This window comes from Anneissia japonica, unplaced genomic scaffold, assembly GCF_011630105.1.
Source record: "Anneissia japonica isolate Jap-2015-1 unplaced genomic scaffold, ASM1163010v1 scaffold997_len2565447_cov190, whole genome shotgun sequence".
Lineage (NCBI taxonomy): Eukaryota > Metazoa > Echinodermata > Crinoidea > Comatulida > Comatulidae > Anneissia > Anneissia japonica.
The window spans coordinates 1680215-1693912 of NW_022696369.1; the positions used below are offsets into that span (position 1 = coordinate 1680215).

Genomic DNA, 13698 nt, shown 5'->3' on the forward strand with positions numbered 1-13698 from the left:
AGTCAATGTTAAAATGTCAACAAATTTAAAGCAACAAGGTAAACAATTCTTCATAAAATTTCATAAAACTATTAAAATATAAAAACTGATATCATTGCAATTAACAGATACAATAAAAATAGATAAACAAGAATTTCAGCAAAAACATTAAAGTTAAAATGGTCCAAGATGCAAAATATGAAATATTAAAATAGAATTATTGCTTAGCATAAAAGAACCAATTCCAAAGACAAGTTCATCTCGGACATCAATGGAAAGTTTGTCCCAAACTCTAGGAAAACTATTAAAAATGTGAAATCTAAAACAATTAGTATGTGATTAAGTGTGTAAAAATTTAAGATGGACTGTGTGTCCAGTATTAAAATGAATATAATCTTGTCGAGGAATTAAGTATAAATTTTAAAGACATTTTGCAACAAAAGCTAAGCAGATATATTCAAATCGGTTTTCAACAGAATGTTAAGCATGTGATAACAAGACGTTGTGTGTAACGCCTTTGTCATTCTGCGTTAAATTGCTTCAAGAGAGGTAATATTACTGCTTTGGTGGGCAGACCAAGCAGGTACACCATATTCAATTATTGGACGGACTAAAGCGTTGTACAATGTTATGGGTCACGGTAACAAACTAGTCTGAGAATAAAGCCAAGTATCATAGATGCTTTGGATTTAGTCTTTGAAACATGCAAACCCCAATCAAGATTTGAGGTAAAATTTACACCAGATATTTAAAACTGGTTACGTTTGTAAGGTAAGTTTGTCCAATTTGATATGCATGCACAGAGTTAGCAAGTCTACTCGATCTGGTGATTCTCACTGTTTTGCATTTAATCGAATTAAGTTCCATTTTGTTCATCAAGCTCCATAACATCCACTTCTTGCTGGAGTATTACATCATTGTTGTTTCTTATATTTCTATATATAACAGTGTCATCAGCATATTGGTATATAGGGGAAGAAACAACCTCTGGCAGGTCAAGAACAAACAAATTAAATAAGGTTGGACCTAAGACAGTCCCCGGGGCACGTCTGAAAGAACAGGACACGACCAAGATGATTCGCCTCTAAAAACTACATGTTGAGACCTGTTGCTTAGATACGACAAAAACCAGCGAAATACAGAACCACAGAGGCCATAATTGTGCATTTTCTTAAACATTATAGAGTGATTAATCCTGTCAAATGCTTTGCTCCAATCTAAAAAGATAACATTGATGGGAGGAGGATTATGCTCATCTAGCAATTTTGCCATTTCGTAGTGTGCAGTGGCTAACAAGGTGGTACAAGATCTACCCTTTACAAATCCATGTTGAAATGAGGAAATAAGCTTATGATCATGCAAATGACTAAGTAATTGCCTATTAACAATTTTCTCAAGCAACTTACCTACTACAGAACATAAAGAGATCGGACGATAATTACATAATTATCCACCCAGGCGTATAGTATAAGTGAGTATCTGGTTGGTTTAGAATGCCAATGTGATTTTTCAATTAAGGCATTATGGAATACAGAATAAGAAAAATCTATATAGCCCCCTCTATGTTGTGGCTTTAGATAACTTTGAGATATATACTGTAGTGAAATTTGGAAAAGTTTCTAAACATTAATTGTGTAATTGTTCAAGTAAAGGATCAGGTAAGTTACAAATTTCCAATGAGACACAGATTAAAATAAATCACCATGAAGCCATTATAGTACTAATACTGCCAGGCTTGACACGGAAAATAGGCTCAGCTCACAAATTCATGCAAATTAACTCAAGAAGTGGGGGGGGGGGGGATAATTTCAGGCTACTTTTTTTTGTTACATGGACATTACATAGGTTCCATGCAGCCTTCAGCTTCACATGGGACATTTGCTAAATTTTTCTAAAAAATAGTCCTGTGCAACAATCTGTCTTGTTAATGGATATTAATATTAATTAATTCAATTCAAACAGAACAAAATTGATTCATGATTCTCCTATTTAGTAGCGGCAGTAGGGCAGATCAGTTGAATCAAAAAATTGTTAGTATACATTTTACTATAAATTTTTATTGGCTCAAAATGTAAGCAGAAAGATTGGATTTTTTTACCTTAAATGAAAAGGCAGACCAAGAATATGCAAGACAGCTTGAGATGAACCTGCCAGCATAAAAGTGATGGTTACATAAATTTAGGGTGAAAACAAAGATATAAAAGCTTTACAACTTGCTGGAAAAAGAAAAAAAAAACAATGTGATTTTTATCATTACTAATTTACTCTGTAGGACATTTATCTGAAACTAAATTATACTAATATTGTAATATTTTAATATTGTAACAAGACAGATAGGTACAACATATCATACTATTTTAATAGGAAAAGATAGTAAAACAATGCTCCATTAATCTGAAATAAGTGCCTCCTTTGAATAGCTGCAGCACAGAAATTTTAATATTTTTTTTTGTAAGTGTGTTGTTGTTTATTTCATCATTTATGGAAATTAGCCAATTACTGGATGAAAATACATGAATCTGTTTACGGATGTTTGTGGTTTTGGAGATATAAATATGGAATCTGCCAGAGTAAAACACAAAGGACTGATTCTGGTATATGAAAATTTAATTAAACTGTATTATTACAATACAAAGTGAAAGTAATCTTTAAATTTTATGCGGTTTGAGAGTGGTTTTTAGTTTTGATGACAAATCTAGAATCTGCCAGATTCAAACAAAAAGGACAGATTCTGGTTTATGAAAATATTATTACATTGTATTATTACAACATAAAGGGGAAGTCAAGTATTGCTAAGCCTTTTTACAATAGCAATTGTGTACCCAACATAGGTAACATCCTTAAACTCACCAAGATTACACAGCATATGCAAAGACTGGAATTCGACCTGGTTTTTAGCAAAGTCAGGATAAAAGTGGTAGAATACCAACAGCCTGTTCAAGCATTCACTGAGATGGTCAAAGCATATCTTGGTATCAAAATTCATCATATCTTCTCTGCATAACCTTTACAAATAAAAAAATGACTATTGTTACAGTACTTCATAAGTAGCCAATGTCTAAAATTTGTAATATGCCAAATTAAAAATATTTCATGCAGTGATCCAATAAAATATTATGTTAAAACCCTGTCAATATTTGGCTCTGATGCTGCAACATCAATATATAGGTTGAACTCCAAAATTGATGATTTTTTAAAGGTATTGTCAATGAATTTCTGTTTGTTTTCACACTATCTGAGGGTTTTAATATATGCCAGTTCAGTAAATCAAATTGATAATGTTCTATATTCATTTAATAGTGAGAAAACCATACAGTTTCTTAACAGATTTCATGGCAACCTAGGGCTTAATAAATGAATTACTAATTTTTTTAAAAACTTTTCTGGCAGTGGGTACATCATAAGGCCAAAAATAAAAATAAATAAATACATTTTTAATTTTATTACTATTATTTTAAATTTTATTTCTATTCGCATAATAATTGGTTGATGGTAGGTTCACAAAACACAGTATTAAACAAGTCTCGCCTAAAAGAAAAATCTACTTTGAGTCTACTACAAAAATTAAATCAAACAGAAAGCAGTTTAAACTGAAAACATGGGAATAGTCAACATCAGAGCCATGGTTACATCACAAACAGCCTCTTTAGGACAAGATACAAACCCACCTTAGTCGTACTCAATGGTTAAAAATAAACTAAATTAATATTTGAATATGGAAATTTCAGTGAATAAACAATTCAGATCAACTTCATATACAAATATGGTTAACTTCAATTGTTCAACGGGACTTGACTCTCTAAGATCAAATGGAAACAAATTGTATGGAAGCAAATGTTTTTTATGTACTCAAGGAACACCTGTCTAAATATAAAATAAGAATATAAAAAGGCTCAATATATAAAGGCCCCTATTGGAATGGCCAAACATCCAGGAGTAGGTATATCATAATAAGAAAGTTGTAAATGTCTACGTCCCTGGTTCTTAATTAATTTATTTGAAAGGCCAAATTATTTTTGGATTTGATGTCAGAGGCCAAAGAAAATCTCTGAGTTTCAAGCAACTGGTTATACTTTATGGACCTAAGGTAAAATTCTGAGATGCTGTGGCCGAAGTCGCCTGTTGGCCGCACAGAGGTTTTTTTGGCAATGTCCAATTCCATTCCTTTTTTAATTGTACTTCAGCACAATATTAGGACACTAAACTCCTTACAATTTTTGCACTATAGGCGATGTCCCAGAACCTCTGAAAGGGGTCCAGGAGGCAAAGCCCCCGGAAGCTCTAACAATTTTGTGATGTGAGTGCTTAAGGCCTATATCGATCTTACAACCATATATTCAGTAAAAGTTAAATATGATTATTTTTGCCTAACAAATATTCAGTGAAAGTTACATATGATTATTTTTTATTAACAAATGTGTTGAGTTCTTCTTTGATAGTCACTCTGTCGGGAATCTGTCTCGGCAACTGGCATCCCTACTTAATTTCAATTCTCGCAAAATTAGAGTTTGTTGGGAACTGACGGTTTTAAGTAGCATGGTAAGTGGCAAAGCATATTTTCATCTATTAGGTTGTTTACAGGCCTGTATCGCCAAAATATTTTCCAGGGTCGGCTGACGTTTAATGTTGATGTAACAGAACTTGTCATGTCTTCCTTTCTTTGTGCAAGTGTAACTGTGTGCAAAGTAGCGTTTCCTGAATTGGGCATTTTTTCCATAAAGTTTTTTTTTCCATCACACTGACATTAATTCTTTGTTTGCTTCTCGTTGTTTATGCCTAACCAAATATTGTTACCTGCTCGGGCATGCATACAACTACTCCCAAACCAACATGAAGTTACACAGTATATAGTGGATATAGGATGGTTGAAATTATACAGAAAATACTGATTGTGTGCCAACAGATTATGTTGAACAAACTTTGTATGACTGATAAACAAAATCTAAAAAATTAAAAACCTTTTTCATTTACAAAAAAAGCACATAATTTAAAAAGGTTTTAATGACTTTTTCTGATGCAAATTTTTAAAATTTGCTGGCGGATATTAAAGAGTACACATTAAAAAGACTAGGAATATTTCTTTAATACGTTGACTGCCAGGCCTTTTTTTAGGTTCCTTCCCGTGTTCCAAAACAAGTACAAACATACTTTTTTGAAGTTGTATCTAGTCATATATCATCAAAATGGTATGTCTAAAAAATTGGCGGGAAAACATTAGGGGATGAGTAAACTCGTTGCCGGCACTGTGCGAGTTTTCTTGTCCTCTTTTTACATGGGTTGGTATATGTTTGGAGGGCGTCAAAACAAACATACATACTGTACGTACTTTTTGTGTATGTTATCGTCTAGGTGTATCTTCCCCGAACTACCAGCCATTAAGTTTGGATGTTACCCCAATTTTGACGAGTATGGTCATCCTTAGCGCCCTCAGCATCACCCTCTGGGACGAGTATACTCGTTGCTGGCAGCCAATATGTTAAAAAGCCTTGTTATTTGGGAAGGCAATTTCTCCCCAATGTTTAACTTAAGGATAAATATTGAAATAATACACAATTCAAATTTTATAATTTTTTAAATAATTTAAGTGGCAGTTCAGTACAATATATCTTAAACTTCTCCACAAGTCAAGACACCAATAAAATCATACATAAATTGAAATGTTCTTTTGAAGTAATATATTGGCCCATGACTGTAGAATGTACATTATAGACAGGTATTTTACAATGTACCAGTAAGTAAGGGACACATTAATCTAATAAAGGCTACTCCCTGCAAAATAAGTTACAGGATAGTGAGCTCGGCATTAAAAGACAGATTACTTAAATTTGAGCCAACTAAAAAATATCAGGGTTACCTATAACTACTAGCAAGAAGAAAACGTACAGCTTGCTCGAGTATTGCCACAATTTCAGGCCCCTCGCTTCTTTGGATTACAGCATCTTGGCGTATACTTCGCAGACGATCAAAGATAAAGTTATATACAGTCAAATAGCCTACATCTGTCTTATTCGCAATGCTAGATAAAATAATATGATGAAGTAGAAAAGGAAAAAGAAAATAATACAACTCATTAATGTGTTCATTTTAACATTAAAAAAAAAAACGGAATATACAACAAAATTTACAGCTGTTTAAAGCTGCTTTGACAGAACTACATTACCAAAATGAGAATGCAACATTCTATCTCTGACCCAGTATTATTACTAAACCACTCCCATACTACCAAGGAAATTTATTTTTGTTCTTTTACCTCATCCTGGTCATAAAAAAAGTAGAATGTCAATTATTAATATCTTAGTATACTTTTATTATATAGAAACTACACGATTGCTCAATTCTAATGGAAAAAAATGTTTTTCTAGCCTTGTAAAATAAATTATTCTCAAATTACCTCTCAACTAGATATGACCAGGTGATATAGAGAACTTCAGGAGGTCGAAGGTCAGAGAGCACTAACGCTTTCTTTCCAGCTGCTGGTCTGCTGTATTCTTTAACTGTTGACTCTGGGTCAGCTTTAGGTCTTCATCATAGTAAATAAAAATGTATGTGTTTGTGAGTTTACCTGTTAGCTTCTGGTTATGTCCTTTGATCATGTTATTGTACATTTAACTTAAAAGATGTTAAAACATGAGGTTAAACGAAGAATAATAATTTTATTATTACAGATATTTATTTATTTATTTTGTGAAACATAACTATGAATATTTTGGAAAAAAATTGTTGCTCTTGCTGGCACTCAAAATTTAAATACTGAATTTTATTGAATATCATCTTCACGTCACTGGAACTAGCCGTTACAAGGGGACGCCGCCCCCTAATAGGGCTAAGAACTATTCATTCAATGGGAACCAGTCAATTCGAGCGGATGCCACTTCTAGCAAATGCCAGTTCGAGCGGATTCGAGCGAAATTTATTCGAGCACATGCTAATTGTGCTACCAACAACCTGTGCGAGTTACAGTATGTACGAATTACTTCAAAATTTCCTATTTTGAGCTAACAATTTGCATTCGGCTGTATTAAACAGTGAATAGTGGAGAAAATTGGTATGATGTCTATACTGTGCTGTTAATAATTTTGTCACAGGAGCTGGCGGATCCAGAATTTTTCAAACGGCTGGGTGGGGGGCACAACAGTTTCAGAATAGATGAGTAGCACATAACATTATTATGCATTGACATTTTTAAAATTTAGTGGAAAAATGGGATTCGCCCGTGTCACACTACTACATCACTGACTTTTGCACCTTCTGACGCCTAAATACGCAAAATAATTTAAATTTCTATGGTGAATAACAATTACCATTACAGTTACTCCCATTTACCAATATAGGCCTAAATCTACAAATACAATTATAACACTTAGTGCACATAGCATTTTTTGCATTTAAAACAAATACAAGAATAGGGCGACGATAGATTCGCCCTTCTTATAGTTCACACTAAATGCATCCGCTCGAACTGGCATCTGCTCAAACTGAATGATGCCTCGCCTCAAGTTTTTTCCTTCTCTGCCCTGCCCCCCAATAAAACTGGTGTCACCACTGAATAAAAATAGTTTTGCCGTCAGTATCATTTAAAACCTATTACAGTAAGCTTACCCTGTTCACTAACCTTTTAGTATTTTCTGTTCCTTTAACCATCTCAAATGGATGTAGTCTATGTTGAATTTCTCTTCTAGAAAGTAAATAATAAACAATCCTATTTAATAAGGTTACTTTTTGGTCTTTCCATTCTCTCACTTCCTCTACTTTCCTTCTGTCAGATGATTCATTGATTTATTGCTTAACAATATAACGCCTTTAGGCCCTACTAATACTAGGCCTATCTTTAGCTTTATAGGCCTAAGCCTATTTTTTAGTTTTAGGCCTAAGCCTACTCTTACCATTAAAATTTACGTAGGCCTAGGCTATAGAGGGCCAAAACAATCAATGAATCTTCGTAAATAGCCTAAACTAGGCCTAGGCGTATGTTCATTGTTAAAAGTTTGCCAAGCAAAGAAAATGAGTTCAGTGCTGCTATAAATAATACAGTAGATCTAGGCCTACTTAACCTAGATCTGGCCTAGGACCTAGGTTGTGTAAGTAGACACTTCTCATTTCCTAACTAGGCCTACGGGCCTAGGCACTGGTAGGGGCCTAGGCCTAGCCTATAGATAGGCCTCTAGGCCTAGGCCATGAGAAGTTAGCCTGCCTTCTCATTTGGCCTGGCCTGCTAGCCTACGAATGTTATTGTCAGATCAAATACTTTCCAAAACTCACAAATTTCGTTCACTCTCTGGACACATAAACATACACTGTCCTTGCACAACCGCCATGATCAATTTTTATTCTTTTTTTCTTACTTAGGCCTAGACATCGTTCTGTACACTGTTGGCTGTAAAAACGTCGTAACCAACCGCTAAACAGCAGCCTAGAGGTTAGCCTTTTCGTTTGCGCCCAAGAATACTGTTAGTGTAGTGTACTGTGTGTGTACGTACGTACTTAACTCTCGCCTAGTCTGGATTGGTAGACTAGTCATACTTCAACATCTTGTATAACAGTTTTGAAGTCCTTGCTTGAAGATAATGTGTACTGTAGGCCTAGGCCTATAACATATTTGATATTTGTCAGTATCAGAACATATACCGGTAGTTTTCTTATAAATTCTGGTTGTATTATAAAAGCAGCCGCTGGCTAATTACCGACGCCTGTAAAATGGTTGATTTGATTTCACTCTACTGTATTGTAAGAACAACATTTTTGAAATGAGCGAACAAGATAAGACGAAAATACAATAAATAACGAATGATTAAGTATTACATATGGCTCAACTTTTGAGTCTATTTAATATTAATAATAAAATTAATACAATTATTAATTTAACAATAACCTTTTTAATTTACCATGCTTCATTCTGGATGCATGTTAGTTTTTACTTCATTTTGTTTTCAAATTTTATTTGTGAACTTTTAATATTATTTAATGTAATGTTTGTACTTCTCCTCCCCTTGGTGCGGGTTTATTTTGAATAAATTTAATTGAATTTGAAAAGGTTCAAGTTTTGAATGAAAATCACAAGATGAGACGAAAATTAATATAAGTACTTAAGTTATATGTATATAAACAAATCAGTAATAGAGGCTTATACAATATTTGTTAATCTAAACATGTAGGCCTATATATTCATTTATAAACATATCAGTTAATAATATATATAAAGAAATATATAAATAAAATAAAATAGCATGATGTTATTAGGAATAGCCTTCAGGTTAATGAAAGTGCCTCTGACGGGAACCGAAGTTGCAATCGACCAAGTCGTTGAAGGGGTGATTGACGATTATAACATCTGTCTCTTATACACATCTAGATGTGTATAAGAGACAGTGTCTATACTGTGCTGTTAATAATTTTGTCACAGGAGCTGGCGGATCCAGAATTTTTCAAACGGCTGGGTGGGGGGCACAACAGTTTCAGAATAGATGAGTAGCACATAACATTATTATGCATTGACATTTTTAAAATTTAGTGGAAAAATGGGATTCGCCCGTGTCACACTACTACATCACTGACTTTTGCACCTTCTGACGCCTAAATACGCAAAATAATTTAAATTTCTATGGTGAATAACAATTACCATTACAGTTACTCCCATTTACCAATATAGGCCTAAATCTACAAATACAATTATAACACTTAGTGCACATAGCATTTTTTGCATTTAAAACAAATACAAGAATAGGGCGACGATAGATTCGCCCTTCTTATAGTTCACACTAAATGCATCCGCTCGAACTGGCATCTGCTCAAACTGAATGATGCCTCGCCTCAAGTTTTTTCCTTCTCTGCCCTGCCCCCCAATAAAACTGGTGTCACCACTGAATAAAAATAGTTTTGCCGTCAGTATCATTTAAAACCTATTACAGTAAGCTTACCCTGTTCACTAACCTTTTAGTATTTTCTGTTCCTTTAACCATCTCAAATGGATGTAGTCTATGTTGAGTTTCTCTTCTAGAACTGTCTCTTATACACATCTAGATGTGTATAAGAGACAAGTCAAATAGCCAGTTTTTACAATCTCTGCTGTCCCCTTTACCCTTAAAAATTTGGACAATGACCTCCTTTGATTGGGTTTGTGATAGCTCACCATAGTCATTTGCCTCATCGAGACTGTTTACAAGTAATTTGCTTAATTCATTCCAGAAAACTTTGTAAAATTCCATGGATAGGCCATCGATTCCAGGGCTCTTATTTAGAGCCATGTCGTCTAGGGCTTTTTTACATTCCTTAATTGTGAATCTCCCCACAATCAATGAATCTTCGTAAATAGCCTAAACTAGGCCTAGCTAGCCTAGGCCTATGTTCATTGTTAAAAGTTTGCCAAGCAAAAAGAAAATGAGTTCAGTGCTGCTATAAATAATACCTGTCTCTTATACACATCTTTTTGGTATTGCTTTAAAAATCATAAAATATTCCATCATAAATGATTCCTTTCTTTGAAATCTATCTTTAAGTTGTTTAAATAATAAAAGATCATAATGGTTTGTTTTCGTTAAAAAGATCTTTGATATAAAGGATATCATTATCTACCCAATTTTAAAAATATAGTTGTTTGTTTCTATATTCAATCAAGGTAATTCAACAAAAGGACGCACATCTCGGGACATCAAAGGTTATAACTTTGGCATCGACATTCTAGGCGCACGTACGTCCCTACACGCTGAACGTCACAAAAACCGTAGCAACCAGACCATAAACCGTCAGCGTACATGACGATTTACCCACGCGCGTGTTAGTTGCCATGTTAGTCGCGCGTCGTGCGGTGATTACAAAGGCCTAATGATATTTTGCACTAACATTAGACTGAAATATATTCTTCATTTCAACATTAATTTTACCAAAATTGTGGTGAATTGTCGTTCATGAGACTCACTTCGCACAAAAAATTAATAAATGTTCCGTATATACTCAAATGTTTGTCCTCAGCACCTTATGCCAACATTGTCAAAATGACAGATTAATGTTACATAAGAACATGAAATTTTATAAAATTCGTAAATTTTGAATTGCTATAACTTTTCATTTTCTTGGTAAATTTTCACAAATCAAATTGCAGTTTATAGAAGCATAACAAGCTCGCGGTAAAAAAAATCAAATGTAACAGACATTGCGAAGTACCCAAAATTAATAAAATAAAAACTAACACCATAAAACGAATGGCACGCATAGACTAATAATTGACGGCTGTACTCGCAACTAGCATTGGATTGTCGATGCCACAGTAAAGATCAAAGGACTGTACGCACGCGCTATGTTCGAGAGCGGAGATGTGCGTCCTTTTGTTGAATTACCTTGATTCAATACAGGTGTTACACCAGATAATTTCATTTGCAGGATTGTTAATGTTGAACACTTTTCTTGGGGTTTTTAGTTCGTACCAACATAATAGGCATTTAACATAATAATCATTTGTTTGGCTACCCAAAATTGTATTGAGTTGAATTGCAGAGCAATTAAAATTAAGAAACGATGTGTGTGGTGCAATACCTCTTAACACTGAAAGTGGGATGTTTTCCATGCTGCTATTTCATCATTTAGTATTTGTTTGATCCACTTGATTTTAAAAGTAGCTATAATCAGGGGTAAATGAACCATATCTAACCCTCCTTTTTGTTTACAGTATTCCCAGTTTAACTCTTTCCTTTTTTCGTCAGAGGAATTTATAAAGTATTGTTTCCAAAGATTTAATAGCCCATTTTGGGACATCGAGTACCATTATTGGAAAAATAATTTGGGAGAATTAAAAGTGCCTTAATAACAACTATTTTACCTTTCAAGGGAAGGTGTCTCTTATCCCATTGAAAAATAATGTTTTGAAGTTTTTTTATTCGCTTGCTCCAATTTTCGTTGATATTTTTAGCCGGTACTGTGTTTGAATATATAATGCCCAATGCTTTTGATTTCCTGTCTTTTTTCCAATTGATGCCCTCGATGTTGCCTTTTCTATTTACGTTGCTACCCAGAAAAAGGCCTTCTGTTTTATTCTTACAGTATTTGAGCGAAGTTGTCAATAATTGTGAACACTTTTGCAAAGGATGCATCATCTCCAAGGAATAAAGTAGTGTCATCTGCATAGCTAGTAATTTTGATTTTGTTAATCGGATAATGTGTGTGTGGAAGCTTGATTCCTTTTACATCATTACTTAATTTAATCTTTAATGATAGAATTTCAGCCCCAATATTGAAAAGATATGGGCTTAGAGGGCATCCTTGTCGAACACCGGAATGTAGTGCTTTTATGATGAAGTTTCTATCTATGGTGTCAAATGCTTTGCTGAATCCAAAAAGATTGCAGCACCGGGAATATTTTGTTTCTGGGTTGCCCGAATAACTTACGTCCTCTATTATACGAATATTTTCACCAATATATCGCCCTTTCATAAACCTTTTTGATCTGTGCTAACTATATCGCTAATAGTAAATACCGTATTGAAGTCTACTGGCCAGTGTTTTGGCTGCAATTTTATAGTCTATGTTGAGTAGAGTCAAAGGGCACCAGTTTTTACAATCTCTGCTGTCCCCTTTACCCTTAAAAATTTGGACAATAACCCCCCTTGATTGGGTTTGTGATAGCTCACCATAGTCATTTGCCTCATTGTGACTGTTTACAAGTAATTTGCTTAATTCATTCCAGAAAACTTTGTAAAATTCCATGGATAGGCCATCGATTCCAGGGCTCTTATTTAGAGCCATGTCGTCTAGGGCTTTTTTACATTCCTTAATTGTGAATCTCCCCACAATCAATGAATCTTCGTAAATAGCCTAAACTAGGCCTAGCTAGCCTAGGCCTATGTTCATTGTTAAAAGTTTGCCAAGCAAAAAGAAAATGAGTTCAGTGCTGCTATAAATAATACAGTAGATTTAGGCCTGCTTAACCTAGATCTGGCCTAGGGCCTACAGTAGGTTGTGTAAGCAGTCACTTCTCCTTTCCCTAACTAGGCCTAGGGGCCTAGGCACTGTTAGGGGCCTAGGCCTAGCCTATATAAGTTATAGGGCCTAGGCCTAGCCCTCTACTAGGCCTAGGCCCTAGCTAAGTTAGCCTTCTCATTTAGCCTGCTAGCCTACGAATGTTATTGTCAGATCAAATACTTTCCAAAACTCACAAATTTCGTTCACTCTCTGGACACATAAACATACACTGTCCTTGCACAATCGCCATGATCAATTTGTATTCTTTTTTTCTTACTTAGACATGGGCTAGGCCGACCTGTCGTATTACTGTACGCTAAAACACTCCATACCGCTCCGCTACGTAGTGTTGGCTGTAAAAAACGTCGTAACCGCCGCTAAACAGCAGCCTAGAGGTTAGTCTTTTCGTTTGCGCGGGTCAAGAATACTGTTAGTGTACTGTACTCATAACTCTAGCCTAGTCTGGATTGGTAGACTAGTCATACTTCAACATCTTGTATAACAGTTTTAAAGTCCTTGCTTGAAGATAATCTGTACTGTAGGCCTAGGCCTATAACATATTTGATATTTGTCAGTATTAAAACATATACCGGTAGTTTTCTTATAATTTCTGGTCGTATTATAAAAGCAGCCGCTGGCTAATTACCGACGCCTGTAAAATGGTTGATTTGATTTCACTCTAAATTACTGTATTGTAAGAACAACATTTTTGAAATGAGCGAACAAAACTAGATAAGACGAAAATGCAATAAATAAATAAATAACGAATGA

At 34.5% G+C, this 13698-nt stretch overlaps 1 protein-coding gene across 3 annotated transcripts in view; it reads right to left on the reverse strand.

The window, feature by feature from the left end:
* The window catches only part of LOC117102004 (SAC3 domain-containing protein 1-like), a 14742-nt gene extending 4802 nt beyond the window's left edge, over positions 1-9940 (reverse strand). Inside the window, exons 1-6 of one of the 3 annotated variants that reach the window (XM_033242207.1) lie at positions 8239-8325; positions 7592-7654; positions 6371-6499; positions 5834-5995; positions 2830-2984; positions 2078-2126 (exon numbers count right to left, since the gene is read on the reverse strand). In XM_033242207.1, coding sequence (XP_033098098.1) covers positions 2078-2126; positions 2830-2984; positions 5834-5995; positions 6371-6499; positions 7592-7654; positions 8239-8294 — 614 coding nt within the window. In that variant the 5' untranslated portion in view covers positions 8295-8325. Of the gene's footprint in view, positions 1-2077; positions 2127-2829; positions 2985-5833; positions 5996-6370; positions 6500-7591; positions 7655-8238; positions 8326-9906 lie in introns of those variants that run through there. The other 2 variants (XM_033242208.1, XM_033242209.1) reach the window with 2 other exon arrangements.
* Positions 9941-13698: the final 3758 nt, after the last annotated feature.